We start from the raw sequence: 12576 nt of genomic DNA on the forward strand, positions 1-12576 counted from the left end.
GGCACGCATTAGTGACAATTAAAAGTCATTGGCAATTCATGAGCCTCTGTGCTGTATGCTGTATTTGCCGCATTATGTCCACCAAAGTCACATACAATGTCTTGCTGTTGTAGAGCGCTCTGTCCGAATCAATCACAGCCTGTGTACGTGGCAAACTGCAGGCAGCTGTGAGTTAGAGGGCTAGCTTCTGCCGTCTTTGCTTCTTGTATCAGGCGCAAATCCCATGCAAGCGAGTATGTTAGCTGTTGTTGGAAAGGGGTTGACCCCGTACTGACGTTCCATCAGATGGTCACAGGCTCAGTGCGGTCGCCAGACGGCGCCTCCTGCAGACAAGTGTGTCGGCTGGGTCGACATCTAGTACGCTATCACCTGCAGAGCCAGTGGATGCCGAACAAAAGGGAGTTACTGCGAAGGCGGACTCCACGAAACCCGACGAAAGCACATCCCAAGATGATGGTATTGAGGTAGCTAACCAGTTCTCGACCTTGGTTGAAGCATCTGCTGTTGAATTCAGCTCTTCCAGAGAAGTGGAACAATTGCCGGGGAATTCGTCCAGGATCCGCTTGTCTCGAGGACAGGTATGTCATTACGCCGGGCATCGAATGCTATATCAATATCCTAACCGGGTACAGAAGTGTGTCGTGTTAGGCACCTGTGTCCTTTGGGTCAAGCAAGGATCAGTCTTCATCTACGGGGCAGTCCTTTCAGCCTCGCCAACCACCTACCGTATCTATGCACCCAGCAGTCATGCACTTCCTTCCATTGAGGCCATGACAAGCCTCGCCGAGCTGCAACTAGATCCTCTCAGCGATGGAATCGACGACCTACCGATCGCAGGAACCGGGGTGCAGTGGGCTCCACCTGGTGTCAAGCACAGTGCTTCGCCATTCTACGTGCTAGGACATTCTTTCGAGCTAGACCTGAAAGCTCCCAGACGCCTCAGAGAGCTGAACACCGACCCTTGGAGAGCCTTGCTCGCCAATGTGGTAGACTACGACACTGCGTCACCACCAAGAGTCCTGATCTGCGGCAGACGGTCGTCTGGACTTTCGACACTGGTCAGATGCATCACAAACCGCTTGCTTGCCAAACAGGTTACTAGCTCCAAGTCTGCACACATGACGGGTGTCACCTTGGTGGATTTGGACACAAACACGCCGGAGTTTGCGCCTCCAGGAGTGATCAGTCTGGTAACTGTCCGCGATCTGGTGTTTGGCCCGCCGTTTACGCACCTAATGCCGCCATCAAAGGCCGATACTGATCCTGTCTTGAAACAGCATTTCCTTGGGGATATTAACGCTATAGATCTGGCAGATTGGCACCTTGCAAGAGTGTACGATCTTCTGGACCTTGAAAGGGACTCCCAACCGAGGGGGAAGAATGCGCCAGTTGTTATCGTTCTCCCAAAGTGGCTGAACGACGTCGATCCCAGCATAGCGAGCAAGCTCTGGAACAAGATGTCGCCCACGCAAATCGTTTGCCTCGACCCGAGTCCAACATCACCTCATCTGGAGCCGTGGCGTCTAGTCGCGGCGAGAGACAACTGTGCTATTTACCAAATGCCGGTTCAGGTGTTTGATAGGATTCCGGCTGTGCGAGAGCACAATCTGCAGTTGCAGTCGTACTTCCACCTGGAAGACTCACACACCAGGCGCCAATTCTGGAGCGAAACACCGATTCTGGCGACAACGTCTCGAACGGCGACACTGCCATATCGCGGTGATGGGGGGTTGGTATGCGTGATCATCTTGTCAGGCGGCCATGTCGCACTTGAGGACACGTACGAGGCCTTGGACGGAAGCCTTGTCGCACTGGTGGCTGTTCCGAAGCCTGAAACACTGGTAAATGAAGACAGTGGGCTGAACACGGACAGTTTAGGAGACACCTTCCAATCTGGCGAAGTAAGACGGACCGAAGAAGACCTGCCCCGCTGGCAAGAACATGCTGGAGTCGAGAACTTCTTCCCATTTCGAGCTCAGCATTCCTTCTGCTTGGGGCTAGCAATTGTGCAGGAAATCGACGTTGCCAACAGAGAGATCAGTCTGATAACAGGACCTGGGGTACATGTGGATGACATTCAGCGACAAGGTTACCGTATTGCACTTGTAGTACCGAAAGCAACCGCAGACGGAAGGTTTAGGACGGAATGGGCGCACCGAGAGATGGGCACGAGCAATCGCAGAAGTCAGTAGACTCGGACCAGACCGGCGATCACAATCAATGCGAGAGGTTTGATTGCCGACATAGGAGAACTCACTACTCAAAGCAGTTGAGTTGGCTTGTGCCATTCAAGAGAAGCGTCAAAGACTACATACTGGCTGCAGGGCCCGGACTACCCGATCGGCCAGATGCATGTCCATCCGTGCCAACTTAGGCCTGGAGAATGGATGACAGGACCGCTGATGACCGGCGTGCGTCGCTTCCGATTGCCTTCCGCGGGCGGCCTAGAAGCCCTGTCATCATTCCACTCCTGATTGGATGCCACGGAGGATTCCCAGGACGCCATCGCAAGTGGCGGTCTGCGACAAGACGGAGGAAGGCTAGAACACCACTGCCTCACTGCCTGATTCACTTATGACAAAGTGAAGCCGAGTGAGAGAAGCGAAGGGGGAAAGTGTCATCTTCTCATGTCGCCCTCAATCTCCTCCACTCATACTACACAGTAGTTCTCATCAACCACGAACCCAGCACCCGATCCCTCCGAGTAGCAGTGTGTGCTGTTCGAGATCTTCAGATCGCAATCACACTCATCTCCACCGCCTGCGGACCCACGGTTGCGTCGGTTACGTTTGTCGCCTTCGAACGAGCACACGAGCTCTTGCCGTCCTCTCAACGCCCCTCAACGACTCCCTCACCCTCATCGTTGCGCCGACAGTCGGTATACACTCGTCGCACCTGACAGCAATCCGACCGTCTTCTTGGGAGCAGATGATGGCTGGCTTCAGTCCGGCCAGAGGTGTCCGCCAGCCAGCTCTGAACATGCGCAACGCTCCACATAGATTGTAGGACAATTTGTGGGTTCGTCGAAGAAGGAAGACAGAAGCAAAGGCAACGAGGCAGTGAGATAAAGAATGGATTTCACGGTACGCATGCTCATGGGCTTACTCCGAGCGCCTTTGTCACGATGGTGTCCAGGCTGCCGCATGACCTTGTCCACCCCTCCACCCCTTCACTCTGGCTCAACAGCAACTAACAGAGTCTGTGCAGCTCGCACTCACGCACTTCTGTGAGGCGCATGGCCCAAAGTCTGTCCTTTGTACACAAGTCCTTCCGTTAGAGTGCGCAGTATGCCTGCCACCATCACCACCACTGAGAGCATCTTCCTCTACCGATTCCTTCAACACCAAAGTCAACGACTCTTCCCTGGAGTCCTCACAGGACCTCCGCGTACCGCCAACTTTACGAAAAACCGACACAAACTCCACGTTGCCGACCGACTTCTCAGGCGCATCTACCAATGTCGATTCCGAGCCCGAAAGCCCGATCATTGAGAAACACCCGCTATTCCAGCCGGTAGACCAGAAACAGACCTGTGCCCCACAATGGCGCTATGGTCGTAATCAAGGCGAGACATGCGCCAGTTGCACTTTCTCTGTTCCCAGGGCTGTGGCAGAGCAGTTACCTGCAGGTGCGCCAGGCAGCAAGCGAGCGGATGGCGCAGGTACCGCCAACACAGGCCCGCCCGTACTACGTTCGAGAGAGTTTGTCTGTCTGCGTGAGAAGAAGAGACGTAACAGCAGTGTTCAAGCCTCATACGACTCCAAATCTTCGTCCTACGGCTCGTCTGTTGTTTCCTCAACCCTTTCTCAGACAAGCTCGCGCCCACAGTCTCATCATTCAGACGACTGTCACGACCATACAGTAACCTATCTTACCGCGAAATCTCCTGTTGATCCAGAGAGCTATGCGCAACTGCGCGCATCCGTTATTCGAACGCTGTCCTGTGAGCTCCTTCCCCGGGGCATGTCAGATGGTCCCTTCTGCTTCGGCGATTCGAACACAGGCTATACGATCGCATACGTCTTCCGGTTGACCGATCCAAAAGCACGAGGCCGACGACGTGCATACGCTTTCCTCGCCCTCGCAGGTAAAGACGCCAGTCGGGCCTTTCAAGCTTGTCCGATGCTATGGGATTCATTCAAGCGCATGGCAAAAGGTATCGAGACAGCCGCTCAAAAAAATCAGGACAGACAACGCGAGAGAGAGGAAAAGGTGTCAGCGGATGCAAACAGAGCTGGGGCTAGGCACTACACACCCGTATCTTCATTCCTGACGTCCCGAACCATGGACCCGGCTGGCCACCCTCGACGAGCTGGACAGGCTACACCTCGAAGCCTCGCGGAGATTGTCGGTGACGAGAACATCTTTGCATTCCTTCACCAATACTTCGTGGCCATTCTTCGCTGCCTGGGCGATCAATTTGGCGGAACGCCGCTGGTGGAGCAGCCATCGGTGTTTCAGTCGACCAGCGAGGAAGCACCGCAGTTCAACAAAGCTGATGTCGTTGGGGAACGGAAAAACCGAAATGCTACAAATATCCCGAGTCCCGGCCCGGAGGATATTGAGAGCCTGCGAGGCGAAGATGCGACGCCGACGCCCCAGCACTATCAGATGAGACCAACCAAGACTTGGCCATTGCAGCAAATGCAGCCTTCGAAGACCTCCACTCCGAAGGAGGACAGTAACGAGGATCTTGACCTCGGAAAAGCAGAGCCGAGAAAGAACCTCGCAGAAAAAGACAAGAACAAGGCGATCACAGGTACCACCTTGTCACTCAGGAAGTCGAACCCACAATGCGCAGTGGCCCTTGCGGTCAATGAGACGGCGCAGAGACAAGTCGTTGTATGAATACGGTCACGGGCAGGTTGATGTCAACCTGTTATCTAGCAATGAGTCCATCCTTGATACTGGGACGAACGTAGCGTCCCAAAAAGGTGAAAGACACACCAAACCACGTGGAAGGGGGAGGGGCGCGGCTATCTGCTTCTGATGATTCCAGCTTTGCTTCCAAGTAGCGATGATACCACGATACATCGATTTTCATATGCCTTTGTGGTAAACCGAAGGATATGAGTGGAGTCAATGGGGGATCTGGTGATGGTCCCGATATGTACTTTATCCCTGTTTGATGATACATGCGAGCTATTATACGAAGATTAAGACAATATGTGCTTCGAGGGCGTGATTCTCGATTGAGTCTCCATTGTTTGGTCAACAGAGCTCTTTCGGCCACGGCGACACGTGAGCTTCTGCGGTGGGGGTGGATATGATCTCACCGTCTACAGGATCTGTACCTCGTAACATCGAGACAACTTGACGGTATGCCGGGAAATGCTGGCCAGAGGAAAGTGGTTAGGTACAACGTGTTGAGAGTCCCATGTCATTTAGGTGGGAAATATGGACACGACGGAGCAGCCCGGGAAAACCAAGCGTAAATATCCACCGTAGAAAACATGAAGCATACAGCGGCGCATATGGTTTCTAAACGCAATCCCTCTGGGAAGTAATTGGCTCCTCCGTCGCATCACACAGTCTTCTTGTCTTGTCCCTGTAACCACTCCGAAGCAGCTGCGTCCGGGAGCAGATCTAAAATTCGTCCAGAACACCCTACGGTAGCTCTGCAAGTTATCGCCGGTATTTGCCAATATCGCAAGCCCCCAATTCCATGTCAGAAAGGCGGGGAGGATGATGCCTTGATTCCCCCGATAATCGGCGTCCGCCTGCCTGGGAGGGACGGAGCAAGTCGTCGACGCCATCATGCTGTCTCGAAGACTCTTCGCATTTACGTGCGGAAGACGGAAGTTCGCGGACTCGCTGTATCCTGTTGGTGCCCCTCTGGTTCGTGGACGCAGCCATGCGGCAGTGAAATCAGAGGTCCGGTCTTTCGGGCACTCAGCGATCGCTAGACGCCAGGATGAGCCCAAGAAGGGCCTACAAGCCGACCAAGTCGCTGAAAAGCCCGCAGCAAAGTCTGACACGTCAGATGTGATCAAGCCGGAGTCTCTACAGAATGCCGAACTGCCCAAGGTTGCGCCGGTTGCGGCCAAGAAGGAAGCCTTGCTATCGGAGAAGGTCATCTCCAACAAGGAGCAGCGGAAAGTCGATCTGGCCATAATGAGGGAGATGGTCCAGTATCTATGGCCCAAGGGCGACTGGGGCACGAAACTTCGCGTCGGCGGCGCGCTTTCGCTGTTGGTCGGGGCGAAGATCTTGAATGTCAATGTCCCGTTCTACTTTAAGAGCATCGTGGACTCGATGAACATTGATTTTCTGGCCGTGGGCGGCACTGCCTGGACAGTGGCGGGCTCGATGATCGTTGCCTACGGTGTGACTCGCATCGGGGCCACCTTGTTCCAAGAGCTCCGGAACGCGGTCTTTGCCAGCGTCGCTCAGAAGGCCATCCGAAACGTGGCCAAGAATGTGTTTGCACATCTGCTCCGCCTGGACCTGAACTTCCACCTGTCGCGGCAAACTGGTGGACTGACCAGAGCGCTGGACCGGGGTACGAAGGGAATCAGCTTCTTGCTAACCTCGATGTTATTCCACATTTTCCCTACGGTATTGGAGATCTCGCTGGTCTGCGGCATTCTGACATATCAGTACGGGGCTCAATTTGCGGCCATTACGGCGGCTACTATGGTGGCGTATTCCACGTTCACCATCACGACGACTTCTTGGAGGACCAAATTTCGCAAGCAGGCCAATGCCGCGGATAACCAAGGGGCTACAGTTGCCGTTGACACTCTGATTAACTATGAGGCTGTCAAGTACTTCAACAACGAGAGGTTCGAGGTCAACCGATACGATGCGGCGTTGAAGAAATACGAGGATGCATCGATCAAAGTGACAACTTCTCTGGCTTTCCTGAACACAGGTCAGAATGTAATCTTCTCGGGTGCGCTGGCAGCCATGATGTACATGGCGGCAAACGGAGTGGCAAGTGGTGCGTTGACGGTTGGAGATTTGGTCATGGTCAATCAACTCGTCTTCCAGCTATCAGTACCGCTGAATTTCTTGGGTTCGGTATACCGCGAACTGCGGCAATCTCTCTTGGACATGGAGACGCTGTTCAACTTGCAGAAAGTCAATGTGACTGTCAAGGAGATCGCCGATCCGCGACCGCTCGCTTTGACCAAAGGAGGTGAGATCAGGTTTCAAGACGTTTCGTTCGGCTATCACGCTGATCGGCTGATCCTGAGAAACCTGACCATGACCATCCCTGCGGGAAAGAAGGTCGCCATTGTCGGACCCAGTGGCTGCGGAAAATCGACCATACTCAGGCTGCTCTTTCGCTTTTACGATGTGGATTCCGGGAGGATTCTGATCGACGGCCAAAACATCAAGCACGTCAGCCTTGACAGCTTGCGAGAAAGCATTGGAGTAGTTCCACAAGATACGCCGTTGTTCAACAACACGATCGAGCACAACATCCGATACGGCAAGATTGATGCTCCGCTGGATGATGTTAAGAAGGCGGCCCAAAGAGCACGAATTGCCGATCTCATCGAACGTCTGCCGGCGGGATGGAATACCATGGTGGGCGAACGAGGGATGATGATCTCCGGTGGCGAGAAGCAGAGGCTTGCAGTGGCGCGACTCCTTCTGAAGGATCCACCACTTCTATTTTTCGACGAAGCCACGTCGGCACTCGACACCTATACCGAGCAGACGCTCCTGCAGAACATCAACAGTATCTTGAAGGAGAAGGCTCGAACAAGCGTCTTTGTGGCGCACCGGTTGCGGACCATCTTTGACAGCGATATCATCTTCGTGCTCAAAGAGGGACAAGTGGTCGAACAAGGCACTCACGCCGAGTTACTCGCCATCAATGGGCTCTATGCTGATCTTTGGGCAGCCCAAGAAGTTTCCATCGGTCAAGATATGACACTTGAGAAAGAACTGGAAGAGGAACGTGAGACTAAGAGAAAGGAGACTTGATCGGGTCTCAAGCAAAAGAACTCTCTGAACCATACGTCGAGCAGTATCAAATATGCCCAATTGGTGCAAAAGAGCGGTCCCTGTTGGCTTCTACACAAACACTCCCCAGCGAGGCATCCCGGAAATCAGTATCCTGCTCCATGCGCAACCAGAGCAACGAACGATGGGGTCGCCGGACTCGGTTGTCCAGAATTCATGCTCAAAGGTTGCTCTGGAAGCGAGATCATGGGCCAGGGGTGAGAGTTTGGTCTCGCACGTGGCGCTGGAGATGCCCACCTGAAGATTGTGCCTACAGCTCGATGGAGTTTAGCGAGAGTAGCCTCGATACTACTGTGTACTCAGTATGCTGGAGTGCCGACGCTGGACAGTCTAAGATTTGTTTGATGCCCCTGCAGAATATTGATAGTCGCGACTGGAGCTGGAGAGGAGGCCAATGTTGGATACATATGAGTTCGAGTCATGCAGATAGACGAGTCTCGCAATTCAATCTCAACCTCAATCATCATCCTGTCCGAAAAGACTTCATGGGCACGTCGCTCGCCCACTCCCACCACCGAGCCTAGAAGCAGTGGAAGCCCCTAGGCCTGGCTCCTTCCATGGCCCCAACCTTTGGGCGCGGCAGCTCGCTAGTTAAGCTCGTCTGGGTGGCCCCCCACCGCCATGTTTAACGGGCCAAGCGGGCCTAAGACGTAACTAAGCCCACCTAAACCCTATTTTCTAGTGGAAACCACGCCCCGAAGAGATTGCGTCGGCCACCTGCCAACTGCCAACTTTAGCTGCTCCTTTTCTTGCAACGGGAAGCGTGAGAGCGCGCGAGGGAATCAAACGGTCCACGCGCGCCTCTCCTTTCGTGGCTCCAGCTTCTCATAAGCCACCGCGACTCCCACTCTCACCTTCGTTCTCGCTGCTGGCGACGAGGATACGTACACTCTCTAGACCTGATAGTCACTCCCTACCTGCATTTCTCAGCAGCTGCGAACGCATCTCGAATAGCCTCCCGACCTAACTACTGCACGCTTGCAGCTGTCCGCGCGTTTCAGATCCAAAGAGGTTGCATTAGATCCTGCATAACCAAAGTTCGGACGAACTCAACGCGCACACAAGACGAGCCATCCCTTCCCGCGCAGGAGGCCCTTCAGTTACGTATCACGGGTTGTCAGCTTTTGCCCAATACCCGAAGAAGTTGCTCATCTGACTGGAGTACGCGTCCTCCCACACCTATCACATAAGAACACCTCCAGGCCCCGCCATCCGGTTGCCATCACCCTCCTTGCAACATTTCCCCGCCAGGGACCGAAGTATCCGGACCGGAGGTCAGAAAGGTCGCGATACTATCAAGACCTTCTCTATCAAGGGTTGCGAAAAGAGAGGAAACAGTGCCAGGACAGCCGGCAGTCACAGTTCCCATCCATCTGCAGGGACCTTTGAGACGTGACAGAGGCACTACTCGAATTCAGAAAGGAGCCCTTCAGGCGAGCGTTGGCAAGAACTCAGCTTACGTCGAAGGTTCCTGTTACTGAACGACTCCGGCATCGAAGAGCACTTCCACAGAATTCCCAACCTCGCTTTAGTTTGCTCGTTTGCGGAAGCTCAAATTCAAAATCATTCAAAATGGGTCTCTTCGAGAAGCTCCAAGCCAGTGAGTTTGCGCGCTACTCGACCTCAAACAAGGAATGCTGGCATGCTAATCACCCCGTTGCAGAACTCGACCTCTACCGCCTCGAGCAGAAATACGCCCGCCGAAAGAACCGAACCACGTTCTCGACCGGCGCCGTGTATCAGGACGGAGAGTACTTTTACACGGGCGCCTCTGACGCACGCAGTCCGACCATGTCGACCAATAGCACTGGCAATTCGAACAGCTCAACAAATAGCAACAAGAGGAGGTCGCAAATGTGGATGGCGCCCGAGACGCGCAGATGAACGTCTGGCGTGCGGGTCTCGACAAGTTTCTGCCCCGGTCGGGAAAGACGATCCCTGTCTCTGACCACAGGGTGGACGGTTCTCATGTGAATATAATTTTGTGGTTGCTGGTATCACTTGTCGATTGAATTGAGCATAGCATAGCAATGGCGTTGAGACGGAGCTTTTCCTTTGTTCCTGATTGTTGGATCCGCAGGTTTTTATGTGCATGACTGGGAAAATTGAGCTACAGGGCAAGAGGCACCAGTGAACGAGGACGTGGAGCGGCGATGGCAAAGATGTCGAGGAAAAGGAGGAGAGCAATCACTCGGTCAGCGACGCTGATAAGAGACGAGGTCTCGACGGTCAAGAGATGCTTCTGTCATCGTCGACGGCAAGCAAGAAAGACTCATAGATGTAGATGTATTAACATGTATGCATACACCCGAGTTGAAGTACAGAGTACAGCGTGCATCATATTGGCTTCAGCCTGAAGGGAAAGTACCAAGTATCGTATGTATTATAGATTCATTCTCCACGACACCTGGCTCTATTCTATTCTATTCTCCTGTGTTCTATTTGCCCCGAACCCATTCTCGACGCTGACTGTGTACATAAGACATGAGCCTGGCCTGGCCGGGCCGGACGACATTGCATACGACATCTCTATGCTACTGTATGTATGTACACACGAGTACATAGGTAGCCAGCAAGATACTACAAACGCGCTCGACACTCACCAACTGACCACTGGTTCTTGACTGTCTATTGTATCTTCTCTGTTCTCCCTGTCCTCCCTTTTCCCTTCCGGCGTCCACTCCATCTTTGTAACTCGTCGCCTTCTCACTACATACTAAGAGTACTGTGTGACGCTCGATCGGACCAGAGGGGAGGTCGAGTCGAGTCATGTTCGGCCCCATTGCCGCAATAAATACGTACGTAGTCCCGCTCACACTCACAGCGTCGTCTTCTCTTCTCACTGCAGTAGTAACCGTCCATTTCCCCCCTCTAGTCCCGTCCACCACACAGTATCGCCTTCTCACAGCAGTAACCGTCCATTCCCCTTCTAGTCCATTCGAGCCTCACAGGGTCGCCTTCTCACTGACCCTCCATTTCCCCCTGGCGTCGCCCGACGCGCCAACACAAACGACGCGCCCATCCTTTTTCAACTTCTCCAGCACCATCAACAGGCCCTTCTCCGCCGGCTCCCACAGATTCTCGGGATAATGCCGATAGATCACCCTCACCATCTCCATGCTGTCCCATTCTTTGCCCACGATCACTTCTTTCGGCCCTGATCCTGATCCTGATTCTCGCACTCCCGCTGACGCATCGCTCTCGCCCTCGCTCTTCCCTGTCGTGGTGATCGAGTCGTGCACGACCGGCGTGGTTGACTGCGGCGAATTCACGGTCCCGTACTTTAGTACGTTCAGGGCCTCTTCCTCGCGCATGCGTCTGTGCGCGATGTATTCGTCGATTTTGCCCACCGCGTCGTCGATCACTTGACCGTGGCCGGGGTATGCTCTTTTGGTTGTGGTGGTGGCTGCCGCCGTAGTCGTCGTGCTGCTGGTTGAGACGGAGACGTGGGCGTCAGCGTTGGCGTCAGCATGGGCGGATGAGTTTGGTCCCCCAGAGATCGAACTCGGACTTGAATCCGAATCCGGAATCCCACTCTGTCGAGTGTCCTGCTGGCGTTGGCGATGTTGTGTGGCCACGGCGTCCACGACCCGTCTTTTCATCACGTCTAAGCTCTGTAGATATAGCTGGAGGTCTTCAAACACGGCGGTGCCGTGTCCGAGAACGTTGTCTGCCGTGAAGAGGGCGCCGATTTCGGAGGCGTCCGGCGACTGCGTGATCTGGAAGACCATGTGGTCTTTCGCGTGGCCGGGGGTGTGAATGGCTTGGATTGCGAAAGACGAGGCGTCGTCGTCGTTTCCGTCTCCCCCGCCGGTCACGAATTCCTGGCCGTCGTGGATGTCGTGCACACGGGACGGGTCGATCAGGGAGTCCGGGTTCCACGCGGGCAGGTTCTTGTAGACTTTCAATTCGTGGCCCGGGTTCAATTCGGCCGAGAGTCGTTCCAGGTCGGTCACGCCGCCTAGGTGGTCGTGGTGCCAATGTGTCAGGAGGCAGGTGGATATGTGGAGTGGTTTGGCGGTCGCCGAGTTGAGGACCACGCGGACCGTGTCGATCCATTTCTTCTCGCCGCTGCCCGTGTCGATGAGGATGCGCGACGCGCCAGACCCGAGGAGGTACGTGTTTGTGCCTTGGAGGGTGAACTGTGGGAGGAGTTAGAGATGGGCTCCGGACGGCGTTGCAGAAAGAAATGGGTGCAGTGTGCTGTCGTGCGTGCGATGTAGGGAGGATTGCCGTCCTCAAAATCAAAAACCAACCGAAGTTTTGACAGATGGATCGCTTTCTCCCTCTTCTACCCGATCTCTTTCCAGCCAATCCACAATAACGTTCTTCCTCTTCCTGCTAGTCCTTCTCACCGAGCGGAAGCATGGTGGAACCACCGTGACGATCGCTACACTGAAACAAAACAAACCATGCCATCGAAAATTGCACTCACCTTGCTGGGATTGCCGCCCATGATCCTGATGATATTGGTACTGACCTGCTCCCAGTCCGGGAGATGAGGTAGATTCTGCGCCATGCCGCGGCGGTATGTTCGAGATATGAATGTGGATCTATGGACGAGTTGTAGGCCGCCACGGGGAAGATGCATACACTCGT

At 54.2% G+C, this 12576-nt stretch overlaps 4 protein-coding genes across 4 annotated transcripts; 3 read left to right on the forward strand and 1 right to left on the reverse strand.

Moving 5' to 3' along the window:
• Nucleotides 1-223: 223 nt before the first annotated feature.
• Nucleotides 224-4848, forward strand: G647_04420 (uncharacterized protein; the record flags this gene model as incomplete). Its single annotated transcript, XM_008728764.1, has 4 exons — nucleotides 224-233; nucleotides 286-578; nucleotides 633-2060; nucleotides 3208-4848. 4 exons carry the CDS (start codon nucleotides 224-226, stop codon nucleotides 4846-4848), a joined length of 3372 nt encoding a protein of 1123 aa, XP_008726986.1.
• A 909-nt stretch (nucleotides 4849-5757) lies between these two features.
• On the forward strand, nucleotides 5758-7938 carry G647_04421 (iron-sulfur clusters transporter atm1, mitochondrial; the record flags this gene model as incomplete). Its single annotated transcript, XM_008728765.1, has 1 exon — nucleotides 5758-7938. The coding sequence occupies one exon, from the start codon at nucleotides 5758-5760 to the stop codon at nucleotides 7936-7938; it is 2181 nt and encodes a 726-aa protein (XP_008726987.1).
• Nucleotides 7939-9549: 1611 nt separating this feature from the next.
• On the forward strand, nucleotides 9550-9861 carry G647_04422 (uncharacterized protein; the record flags this gene model as incomplete). Its single annotated transcript, XM_008728766.1, has 2 exons — nucleotides 9550-9577; nucleotides 9641-9861. The coding sequence occupies 2 exons, from the start codon at nucleotides 9550-9552 to the stop codon at nucleotides 9859-9861; spliced, it is 249 nt and encodes an 82-aa protein (XP_008726988.1).
• A 1061-nt stretch (nucleotides 9862-10922) lies between these two features.
• On the reverse strand, nucleotides 10923-12496 carry G647_04423 (uncharacterized protein; the record flags this gene model as incomplete). Its single annotated transcript, XM_008728767.1, has 2 exons — nucleotides 10923-12119; nucleotides 12413-12496. The coding sequence occupies 2 exons, from the start codon at nucleotides 12494-12496 to the stop codon at nucleotides 10923-10925; spliced, it is 1281 nt and encodes a 426-aa protein (XP_008726989.1).
• Nucleotides 12497-12576: the final 80 nt, after the last annotated feature.

Source organism: Cladophialophora carrionii (assembly GCF_000365165.1).
Source record: "Cladophialophora carrionii CBS 160.54 unplaced genomic scaffold supercont1.3, whole genome shotgun sequence".
Classification (NCBI taxonomy): Eukaryota; Fungi; Ascomycota; class Eurotiomycetes; order Chaetothyriales; family Herpotrichiellaceae; genus Cladophialophora; species Cladophialophora carrionii.